We start from the raw sequence: 12,155 nt of genomic DNA, 5'->3' as shown, positions 1-12,155 counted from the left end.
TTGCCGTTGCCTTCTTGATTCTGTAACATGTTCAATGTAATTTCTTTTTTCTTCTTGAGACAAATTTTGTTACGTATTATACTTCCTCTTCAAAGGTGGTTTAAGTATTTTTTTTTCTTTTCTACGTTTCATTACTTTTTCTTTATATTCTTGCTTCTCTGTATTACTTAGACCGGCATATTTACGTTTCATAAGATCACGCCTTCGTTGACGTAATACATCTGTTATGATACAAAAATATCTCAACAATTGTATGATTCTAAGTAACTTTTAATACACAACTAAAAAAAATGGATAATAATTAACTCAACCTGCAGCATTTGAATTTGTAAGGGTATCTTGTTGATGCATTACCATTTGCAAAGACACTTTCCACCACTAAGTATGCCTGGGGAAATTTATTACATATATCTTCAGTTACATATTCAATTAAGCTAAAAAGAAATATAATCATAACAATTTTTTAACATTATTAAATTGTAGTCCATATCCTAAACATTCATGATTTTAAAACTATATAACATAAACAACTACGAAAACAACAACAATAACGAGGGAAAAAAAATGAACAATCAAACTAATAAAGAAAAAAAAAAAAGAAGGTTGGTTTATTCAACATGCATAAAACAAGGGAATTATAATAAGATAATTAGGACGTACAAATTCAAAAATATTTAAGAATGATATGATCCTCGATTTTTAATTGGGTCACAGAGGATACATTCTCTTCTACTTATATTTGAACCACATCAAACCACTCATGGTAATCTAGGAGCTTTGACTAAGGAATATTTGCATTCAACACCCCTATATATATATATTTATTTTATGTTATTAAAAAGAACCTCTATTTAGCACAAAAACTCTATATAATCAAAAGTTAACATCTACGTATTGAAGCTCACTATTAAGGGCCTACAGTGAGGTGAGCGATATATATATCCATGTTCGATTGTCCAAAACGAATTATTTCATATTTTAATTTGATGTGTTCGAATATGGTTTAAAATATCGTAATAATAATAAAATAAAAAAAAATATTAAAACAAAAATAGAAACACAGAGTGTAATACTTTCGTAGATATCCGCTTCCGTTTCGAACCAATTTTAGAATTGATAGATGAAAAATAATACATTGTAGCTTCATGTAACAAAAGGAATATAATCTAATGCTTTCAGAAATTCTTTCATGGTGGGATAAATGACTACCTAAAAGAAATCAGGGGACATCAAAGCGAAGACCATCCATCAATTAAAAAAGCAAATAGAACATAAAATTTATATTTTACCTTTAGCCGCAAGAATTTGAGAGCGCCTGTGATGGTATACTGGATGCTGGAAATGTGCAGGGAACTGGGAATATATTACAACTCCAACACAAAAAAAGGATATCTTTGAACAAAGTTGAGAATTAAGAGCAATGAAGAGAAAAACTAAAAAAAAACCAGTAACTCGGAAATTTAAGTATGAATTATTTTCAGGGCCAAAAAAAAAAGGGAAATTAACCTTTGAATTTGGAATGATTCGCTGGTAAAAAAACTTAAATTAGAACAAAGTTAAGAAGAATGAAATGTGGTTCGGAGTTGAGAGCTTCTATGATGGGAAACTAAATGTAGTGACGTAAATAATGAAGAAAAGCACACACTACTATAAAGAAAAGAAATTGGAGGGAATTATGTGAAAATTACCTCCGGCGTAAACTTTTTTTTTTTTTTTTTTTTAATTTTTGTTTTCCTGAAATTTTTTTCCGGCCGGTCAACGGCCGTTGACCGCCGGGTCTCCGGCGTTGACTTTTTTTTTTTTTTTTATAATAATTTTTTTTCTTAAAAATATATTTTAATTAATTTTACTGTCTTGGCTGCTAAATTACTGTCTCCGGCAGCTATTTAACTGTCGGAGACAGTAATTTAACTGTTAATTGACTGTTTTTTTTTTTTTTTTCTTCAAAAATATTTTAATTAATATTACTGTATTCGTTGCTAAATTACTGTCTCCAGCAGTTATTTAACTGTCAGAGACAGTAATTTAACTGTTAATTGACTTTTTTATTCTTAAAAAAAATATTTTTAATTAATATTACTGTATTCGTTGCTAAATTACTGTCTCCAGCAGTTATTTAACTGTCGGAGACAGTAATTTAACTGTTAATTGACTTTTTTATTCTTAAAAAAAATATTTTTAATTAATATTATTGTATTCGTTGCTAAATTACTGTCTCCAGCAGTTATTTAACTGTCGGAGACAGTAATTTAACTGTTAATTGACTTTTTTATTCTTAAAAAAAATATTTTTAATTAATATTACTGTATTCGTTGCTAAATTACTGTCTCCAGCAGTTATTTAACTGTCGGAGACAGTAATTTAACTGTTAATTGACTTTTTTATTCTTAAAAAAAATATTTTTAATTAATATTACTGTATTCGTTGCTAAATTACTGTCTCCAGCAGTTATTTAACTGTCGGAGACAGTAATTTAACTGTTAATTGACTTTTTTTTTTTTTTTCCTTAAAAAAAATTTATTTTAATTAATATTACTGTCTTGGATGTTAAATTACTGTCTCCAACAGTAATTTAACTGTCTTAGACAATAATATTAATAATATTACTGTTCGGAAAAATAATATTCATAATATTACTGTCCCAAACAGAAATATTACTGTGTGAGACAGTAATTTAGTAGTCAAGACACTAATATTAATTAAAATATTTTTTTTCTAAGAAAAAACAATTCAAAAAAAAAAAAAGTCAACGCCGGAGACCGGCGGTCAACGGTGGTTGACCGGCCGGAAAAAAAATTCCGGAAAAAAAAAATTTAAAAAAAAAAAAAAAAAAGTCAACGCCGGAGACCGGCGGTCTCCGGCGGTCAACGCCGGAATCTGGCCGGAAAAAAAACATTTCAGAAAAAAAATTATTTTCTGAAAAAAAAAAAGTTTTGGGGGTTAATGTGATATATTTGTTTAAATCCGGGGTCAATGTGTAATATTAAGGAAGTTAGAGCATAATGGGTGGAATTGTTAAGAATTATATTATTGAAGGTATTTTAGACTAAAGACATGGGGATGGGATTAATTGAGAGACTTTTTTTTTTTGTGGACTAAAATGCATTTAAGTCCCATGTGATGGGCCTTTTTGCCGTTTGCCCTATAATATATATATATATATTTACTCTTCTAATATGATTGACATCTGAGTTTGATAATGTCTTCCATCAATGGAGTTTGTAGTAGCTGGAAATGGATTTGGAGGCATTGTGAGATCGTTAAATTCTCCTTCCAACATTTGAACCACATCTTTCATTGACGGACGATTTGTCGGACACCACTGTATACACCACAACCCTACTATACTAAGTTTCCTTGCTATATTATTTCCATCTTCGTCAATCTGTGACCACAAATTATTATCCCGTGCATTTATATGATTGTAAATCCACTGCGTAAAATATACCTGACTAGTATTATTTACATTACGATCCTCGTTTTTCCTCCCTCCCACCATTTCAAGCAACAACATTCCGAAACTATAAACATCGGACTTATACGAAACCCTCCCGAAAGTCCTGGATAGTACTTCAGGTGCAATATATCCCATTGTTCCTCTAGCCACAGTCATTGTCACTGCACTTTGTTCCTTTGAGCACAATTTTGCAAGACCAAAATCACATATCTTCGGGTTGAAGTTGTGGTCTAACAATACATTTTGCGGCTTTATGTCGAAATGGAGTATTTGTTGATCACATCCTTCGTGTAGATATTTTATGCCTTTGGCTATGCCTAGTGCAATATCCTTTAGCTTCTCCCAATCAAGAGTAATTCTATTCGAACCCGCTTGGAAAATGGACTTTTCTAAAGAACCGTTTGGTAAGAATTCATAAACAAGAGCTCTTCGAAATCCATCAGCACAAAATCCTAGAAGACGGACAATGTTGACGTGGTGTATTCTCCCAATCGTACTTACATCATTCACAAACTCCTCTCCGTTTCCGTTGGAGTTGTTGAGTACTTTTACCGCAACAACTATTTCATTGTTCAACTTTCCTTTATAAACAATTCCGTAACCCCCTTCACCCAATTTATCGTTAAATTGATGAGTAATCCTTTTTATGTCCGAATATGAAAATCTACTCGGCTTAAGGGCTTTGTAATCTCGCAAAAACTTCCCAATCATCGTTCGATTCTCTTGGTATGTTCTAACTCTGAAAGCTGCTGGTATTATCGACAAGAATGGAACCAAAACCTTTGAAACAGAACATATAAGTCAGATTCTTAGACCAATCCATTACAAAAATATCAAAAAAGGAACAGACAAAAATATTCACCTTCAATTAGTTGCTTCCTTCTTGTTCCTGTAAGAAAAATAATTACTTAAGCTTTTTTTTTCATGGAAAATACGAAAATATAATATACAAATAGACACGAAAGTACCATGATGATTTGTAGTTGGGAGTTGGTCAAGACACTGAATACGACGATCTGATGTCGTAGAATTATACGAGCTGCATCTTTTGCCTTTATCATGTTGGTTCAGACCACTCCAAATAGAAGTCATTTTCTTGAAATATTTTCCATGGAACAGATTTGAATTCATATGTTTTGGTACAAGAAGTCAAAGGAAGTGATTCCATCGAAAGTTTCGAATCAACGGCATAGAATTGGTACGTGGAATCGCCAAGGCAAGAAATTACGATACCTAAGTCTCTTCTTGGCGGATCAGAACAATTGAACAGGGTATAGTTATCGAAGAACTTTATCAAGAAATGGAAAGGGGAAGCAGATAAGTTTAGATGTGTTAGCTTTAGTGGAAAACAATTTTCTTGGTCAAAAACAAAAACTCTTTGAGATACATAGTTGATTTTCTGTACTATAACATTAACCGAGAATGGGAGCACGAGCACGGTATTGTTTTTATTGTCGCAGAATAAATCGAAGCCCGGATAGCCACAATGTTGAGGCTGCCGATTTGTATGTCTGAAAGGAAACAGAATTATCGGGCCGTCGTTTCTGCATCTGATCGGCATACAATCATCGTCGTTTCCTAGTACTAGTACAACAAGTGGTAAGAACAAAAGATAGTAAACGAAGGGAGACATCTGAATTATGAAGACTTGTGCATTTGCTATTACTGTTTATGTGCAAATTCTTTTTCAAGTAAACTGTTGTAGAGTAGAGCAGATCAGATGGTAGGACTTAATTCATAGTATTAAACTTTTTTGTTCCCAAATTTTCTTTTCTAATAATTTTACTAATAAGGTCACATTCTTGACTAGTTCCTTAACAACTCCCCTCATCATAAATTCGTTTATTTTGCCACTTCAATGCTAGCATAAATCTAAAAGGAAATTACTTAGAATACTTTGTGATGATGCTAAAATTAGATCACACGAAATAGTAGTTCATGTAGATTCATAAAATTAATTAACTGGTTAATTAAATTAGCCAATTAAATTGTTTGTAAAATTAAATTAGGACAAATGGCAAATAGGCCAATGACAAGGGCACATAATTTAAAAACGGACATCCAACTTTTTTGTCTTTCAAATATTTCCAGCTCATTCAAACTTATTTGCAAATAAGGAAAATCCTTTTATATATAGCAAAATTACCCCCAATTCATTGAACCCAATTCAACTCTAATTTTATGATTTACACCCCAATTTAGTCCAATTTCACCAATTAACCAATTGTGGCCCTAATTTCAATTTTGACCCACCACCACCGAAGACCGCCGGTCTCCAGCGTTGACTTTTTTTTTTTTTGAAAACTTTTTTTTTTTCTGAATTTTTTTCCGGTAGGTCAACCAACCACCTTTGACCGCCGGGTCTTCGACGTTGACCTTTTTTTTTTTTGTGTTTTCTTAAAAAAATATTTTAATTAATATTACTGTCTTGGCTGCTAAATTACTGTCTCCATCAGTTATATAACTGTTGGAGAAACTAATTTAACTGTTAATTGACCTTTTTTTTTCTTAAAAACTATTTTAAATAATTTTACTGTCTTGGTTGTTAAATTACTGTCTCCAGCAGTTATTTAACTGTCCAGACAGTAATTTAACTGTAAATTGAATTTTTTTTTAACATTTTAATTTATATTACTGTTTTCATTGCTAAGTTACTGTCTCCAGCAGTTATTTAACTGTTGGGACAATAATTTAACTGTTAATTGACTCTTTTTTTTTTTAAATTTTGTTTTTTTCTAAAATAAAGTTATTTTAATTAATATTACTGTCTTGGCTGCTAAATTACTGTCTCCAACAGTTATTTAACTGTCTGGGACAGTAATATTACTGCCCTAACAGTAAATTTTTTTAAAGAAAAAACAAAATTTCAAAAAAAAAAAATCAAAAATAGAAGTCAACACCGGCGGTCAACGGCGATTGACCGACCGGAAAAAAAAAATTCTGGAAAAAAATAAATTCAATAAAAAAAAAAAGAAAAACAACCAGAAAAAAAATTATGAAAAAAAATTATTTTCTGAAAAAAAAAAAAAAAATTTCAAAAAATTATTAAAATGGGGTTTAATGTGATATATTTGTTTAAATCCGGAGTCAATGTGTAATATTATGGAAGTTAGAGCATAATGGATGGAATTGATAAGAATTATTATGGAGGGTATTTTAGACTAAAGACATGGGGATGTGTTTACCATGGTCACGTTTTAAATGAAGGACCCGTTAAAAACAAGTAGAGAGATTTAGGTAATCAAGTTGGCCAGAGTATATAGATCACCATAATGGCTCTAAGTGTTTCTAGGGTTGTAATAATGTTACCTTAAGCTGATAATTGTGTAGTGAAACAGTAACAACATTGACAGTAAGAAGGAAACTTGTTTTATTCGTTGATTGAAAGTTTGAATGTTACAACCCTGCTTGAGGCGAATGAAAATAAATATGTAGGGAGCGAATCGCTCGAAATAACAAAATTTATACTAAGTAGAAATTGTAGGTGCTTCTTTCACGTCGTTCTCACGCTTGTAGCCCTGAGCAGGTTGGCTCCTCGTGGGAGTTGTCTCGCAGTGAGGGGCCAACGAAGCTGGAGGCTATTCGCCAATTGATGTAGAGAGATGAGGGGATGCATCATCCTTGGGGGGGATAGCCCCCAGTTTAGGATGGTGCAATAACTCTGTTATGGGCTTGAAAGACTCCACGTGTCATTGACATCATTAGAAGTCCAGGGACGTGGAAGGAGATTATCCCTGAGATGTCGACGATTGTCGTCGGTCATTTCATCATCGGGTGTCAAAGTGATCATCAATACTTTTCCTTTTGGAAGGAGTGAGGGCCAAAGTCTCTTCGATGAGCGTTTCTCAGCGCAACTTAATACCTCTTACACAGTGGTTGGAGGTCTTCCTGCGATAGATTCCTTGAATCTACCTTGCTTCAAGTTTTGTTGAATGATTCCAGAGTGCATGCCTCCTCCCATGTTAGGAACTTCATGAGCTGCCTCCACAAATCGTTGAATGTTTGTTGGTGATTTTACCTACACGCAAGTTTACGTATCGAACAAATAATATAGTGGATAATTAAGACGAATATCGATCTAACAAAGAATATTAAATTATCTAATTCTAATCGCTAAATTCTACCAATTGTGATCAAGACACCCTACACAGTCGATAGAAGATTGATTAAGCTAAATGAAACTAAATTCAACAGGCAAGAGCAAAAAAACAATTAAACATGAAGATTTATCAGAGTAAACAAGCCTATGGTTTTATTCTTCCCCTATGTGATTATTAATTCCCCAATTCCAACAATTATGCAAGTTATTAAATCGGATTACTAACCTGAGATGCTAAATTAATCATAATCCGCTTCCGTGTGTATTACGATTCTAATATTCTAGATTAAATTACTGTATTCCTACGCAATTAAATCTAGAACACAACATGAAGCACAATCTTAATAATGACTACCTAAGAGATTAACAATATTTCTATATTAATACAACAAAGGCTCTTCTACCCGTATTCTAATTATTAAACAGATCTTTGGATTCATGTGTTTAACAATAACAGAAAAGCACATAAAGTGGTCAGTTTCATGCACTTAATAAAACAAGTAAAAGAAATAATCTAAAATTAAAACTTGCATAAAAACATAGAAGGGTTCATAAATCCCACAGAGGGTTCAAAATAATATCCTAGAAATAAAGAACTTAGCTACTCATGATTAAATTCAAATCTAAATAAAAAGAGTTTATGAAAGGTAAACTATGCTTGAAGTCTTCGATTTCTTCGTCTTCGTTATTGCTCCTTTGCTCTCGAACTTGCGTAAAAAAAAAAAATTGAACTCCTAGCTTTGTGCTTGAGATGGCCTTTTATAAGGTGAGAAAAATTGGAAAAAGGCAGTTTTCTTGTACAATTCGAAATTCCTTACTGCGCAACTCCGCCTACTAGGATGGCCGTCTGGAGATTTGTTCTCCATTTCGGACGGCCTTCTGAAATGCCATGGTTTATTTTTATCTTTCTTGCTTCAGACGGCCGTCCGGATTCCTAGTGTATTTCTCGGACGGCCGTCTGAGATCTTGATCTGTCTAGTGGTGTTGACTTCTCCAATTTTTGTCTATCTTTTCTTCTAAATTGCAGTTTTGATTCTCAATTTATTCAATTCTTCAATTCGTGCCTGAAACACAATAAATGAAAACTTTAAGCACCAATTATCAATAAAATTCACCAACAGCTCCAATTAAAAGATATAATTAAGTGTAAAAATATAGACTTAACATAGTTGCAGAGGGTTTCGCCCTCTCTCAGGGCGATAGTGAAGAGGTACGCGGGAGTCTTAGCTTAATTTTTTTGATAGCAAACTGGTTAGTGAAGCGATCTGACAGTTGGGAGAGAGCTTCAATTGACATAGTGGGCAAGGAGTTGAACCAGCTCATGACTCGTTTGTAGAGCGTTGCGCGGAACATTTTGCACAACGCAGCATGAGTAGGGCCATATAGTTTCACCATGGCGTAGAACTTTTCAAGGTGCTCCTGTAGGTCACTAGTTCCATCGAACTGCGGCAGACCCGAGATCTCTTGGGGTAGTATCTTATTAAGTATGGCAATAGTGAATGGACTGCGCCTTATTGGAGCTATTGCCCTTCCACCTATAGGATTGCCTAAGTGGGGAAGGTGATTCCAGCGAGATACCTGACTATTGATTTCATACCCTCCACCATTGAGTGGAGGAGCTCGCTGGCGAGTGGCGTTGCCTCTTGTAGGTGAACGTGGGTGTTGTTACCCAGTTCCTGCCTCTCGGCGATGATTATTGCATCCGAGACCTAGGATCAGAGGTGGATGCCGACGACATAATTGTTTGGCGGTCGTTATCCTGCGACGGTGGAGGTGGTTGTACCACGGGTGGAGCCGCAAGATGAGCGTTAACTCTTGTTGTGGTGATGTATCGTGCCACTGCTTCAGTGGCAACACGAGCAGAGGTTTCTGCGATCATGTGTTGAAGGGCGTCTTCGGTTATTTGAACCATTAGAGAAGTAGGTTGAAGTTGACCTTGATGAGTCCTAGGTGGGGGACTCGCGAGGAGGGACTTGTGTTGGATCCCGAATACGGGGAGGGGGAAGCGGTAAGCCAGAGCCTCGCCGAGGAAAGAGGTTATTAGCAGTGTCATGCTCAATCCGACTAGATGTCTCAAGGGCATCCTGCGCGCTACGTGGTCTAGTATACTTTCCCACAGACGGTCAATGCCAGTGACACGCGTGGAAAAAAATTCAGAAATTCTTTTTTTTAGGAGAATAAATATAAAAGTCAATGCCCAAAAAAAAAACTGTCAGAATAAAAAAATTCAGAACAAAAAAAATTATTTTCTGAAAAAAAAAATTCAAAAAGTTGTGAAGATAGTGGTTAGTGTAGTCAGTAGTGTATGAATTAGAGTTTAATGGATGGAAATTATTTAAATTATATCATGACATGTATTTTAGGAAAGGAGTTTTTGTGTATAAGTCCCTAACCAAACATCTTTATTATTCTAGGTTTAGGGGCTATATCGCTTTCACCAACAAGCCCATCCCTTTAACATTTATTATAAATAAAGCAAAAATTTATGTATATGACAATATTACCCCCAACCATTTATACCCAATTCTTAATTGTAACCCCAATTTAATCAATTTTGTCCACAAAATCCAATTTTGACCACAAAAATCCAATTTTGACTTTTTTTTTGCAAAAACTTTTTTTTTTCAAAAAACATCTTTTTGCCGTCGGATTCCAGCCTTGACTTTTTTCGATTTATTTTTTCGTCCGGATTTTTTCAAAGGTTTAAGGCGTTGACTTTTTTTTTTTCCCGCCGCCGGATTCCGGCGTTGATTTTTTTAAGTGTTTTTTTAGGTTTTTTTTTTGTTTTTTGTTTTTTTTACGTACCCCGTTAAACGTTGACCGTAATTGTGCTGTCACTGACAGTAAATTAACATAATTATACTGTCAATGACAGTTAATTAACGTAATTGTACTCCCGTTGACAATACTTCTGTCGGTGACAGTAAGTTAACGTAATATTATTATTTTTTATTTTTTGTTATTTTTTTTTTATTTTGTTTGATTTGTTGACAAGTTAACGTAATTATATTACAATCGTTGATAGTAAAATCACTGTATACACAATAATATTACTGTCAACAACATCAATATTATTATTTTTTCGGGTTTTTTGTTTTGTTTGAGTTATTCACGGAGTAACGTAATAATATTACTGCCTATTATTGTAATATTACTGCAAACACGATAATATTATTGTGGTTGACAGTAATATTACTGTTGTTATAGTAATATTGATGTCAACCACATCAATACTATTATTTTGTTTAGATTTTTTTGTTTGTTTGAGTTATTCACGGAGTAACGTAATAATATTACTGTCTATTATTGTAATATTACTGTGGTTGATGGTAATATTACTGTTCTTATAGCAATATTACTGTCACTCACAGTAATATTAATTCTTTTGGCTTTTTATTATGTTTACATTTGTTGAACGGTCACTATAGTAATATTACTCTATTACACAATAAAAATGAGTTTTGTTCTGTTAATATTACTGTGCTAGAGAATAATATAGCAATATTACTGTGTTAAACTATAGTTTAGTTACTTTTACTGTGTTTAACAGTAATATAGTTAAAATTACTGTCAACAACAGCAATATTGTTGTTTAAACGAGAAAAAAAATGTTACTGAGAAAAAAAAATCGAAAAAGTCAACGCCGGAAACCGGTGGTTAAAAAATCAGGAGAAAAAAAAAAGTCGACGCCAGGGAGCGGCGAAAAAATCCGGAAGAAGAAAAAAAAGGAAAAAAAAATCAACGCCGGAGACCGGCAGTCAACGGCGGTGACGGACCACCATTACTCACCATCATCAAGCACCATCACTCCCACCATTATCACACCATAATACCTACTGATGATTCCATTATGGTCTTGTAACTCATGACCTTTGAGAGGTCTTTCTAGTGCTATATATATAGAGCACCATGTAATGTATTTGGACACTTGAAGATATGGAATAACATATTACATATTCTCCCTACTTGTCTCTCTACTTCTTGTATATTGTTTATTAGTTTCTCAACACGTTATCAACACGATTGTTCTATTTCATTTTTTGGAGCAATGATGATCCACATAGGATAACATCTCAGCCATATATGGAGAAAAGGGAGTTGATTTCAAAAAAATTATTGCTTTTTTGAATTAATAAAATATTAACCATTTTAATTTTGTTGTAGGTGAATTTTCGTGCAATTCACGAGTCTGTACTTCGATGTCTGTTTTGGACCTGATCATTTCCAAATTTCATAAAATTCAAAATACGAAACTTGTATAATTTTCTGTTGGCTTTTCGGAACATTTTGAATCATCGAAATCGGATCTCGATTGAGAGAGATATGCTTAAAATACTCAGCTCTGCCAGAGCTGTCCCTTGTACGAATTTTTTGAGATGAACATGACGTTCTAAAAACAAAAGGGACGATTATAGGCCTAGAGCCTAGATTAAATACGAGATTAGAAATCTCGATTGAATATAAGTCTAAATGATAAGACTCTTGAGCATTTGAGTTAATGGGTATTCCCCATTTATAGTACGATTCTTTCATGATCAAAGTACTATAACGATTTTTGTTATATACTAGCAAGATGCACGTGCGTTGCACGTGTCTAGT

At 33.5% G+C, this 12,155-nt stretch overlaps 1 protein-coding gene and 1 pseudogene across 1 annotated transcript; both read right to left on the bottom strand.

Annotated features, from left to right (window-relative positions):
• Window positions 1–3,163: 3,163 nt before the first annotated feature.
• LOC105976238 (rust resistance kinase Lr10) lies at window positions 3,164–4,175 on the bottom strand. The gene has a single exon (XM_013001522.2). It carries the CDS (start codon window positions 4,166–4,168, stop codon window positions 3,164–3,166), a length of 1,005 nt encoding a protein of 334 aa, XP_012856976.2. The 5' UTR covers window positions 4,169–4,175.
• Window positions 4,176–4,190: 15 nt separating this feature from the next.
• LOC148770613 (RING-H2 finger protein ATL22-like) lies at window positions 4,191–5,267 on the bottom strand (annotated as a pseudogene).
• Window positions 5,268–12,155: the final 6,888 nt, after the last annotated feature.

This window comes from Erythranthe guttata, chromosome 5 (assembly GCF_056151865.1).
Source record: "Erythranthe guttata isolate IM_541 chromosome 5, IM_541, whole genome shotgun sequence".
Lineage (NCBI taxonomy): Eukaryota > Viridiplantae > Streptophyta > Magnoliopsida > Lamiales > Phrymaceae > Erythranthe > Erythranthe guttata.
The sequence above is the reverse complement of the archived record's forward strand: the minus strand, read 5'-3'. Positions and strand labels throughout refer to the sequence as shown.

Excerpts from the sequence above, each read along its gene's own strand:
- LOC105976238 (XM_013001522.2), bottom strand. The coding sequence starts at position 4,168 with ATGATTGGGAAGTTTTTGCGAGATTACAAAGCCCTTAAGCCGAGTAGA.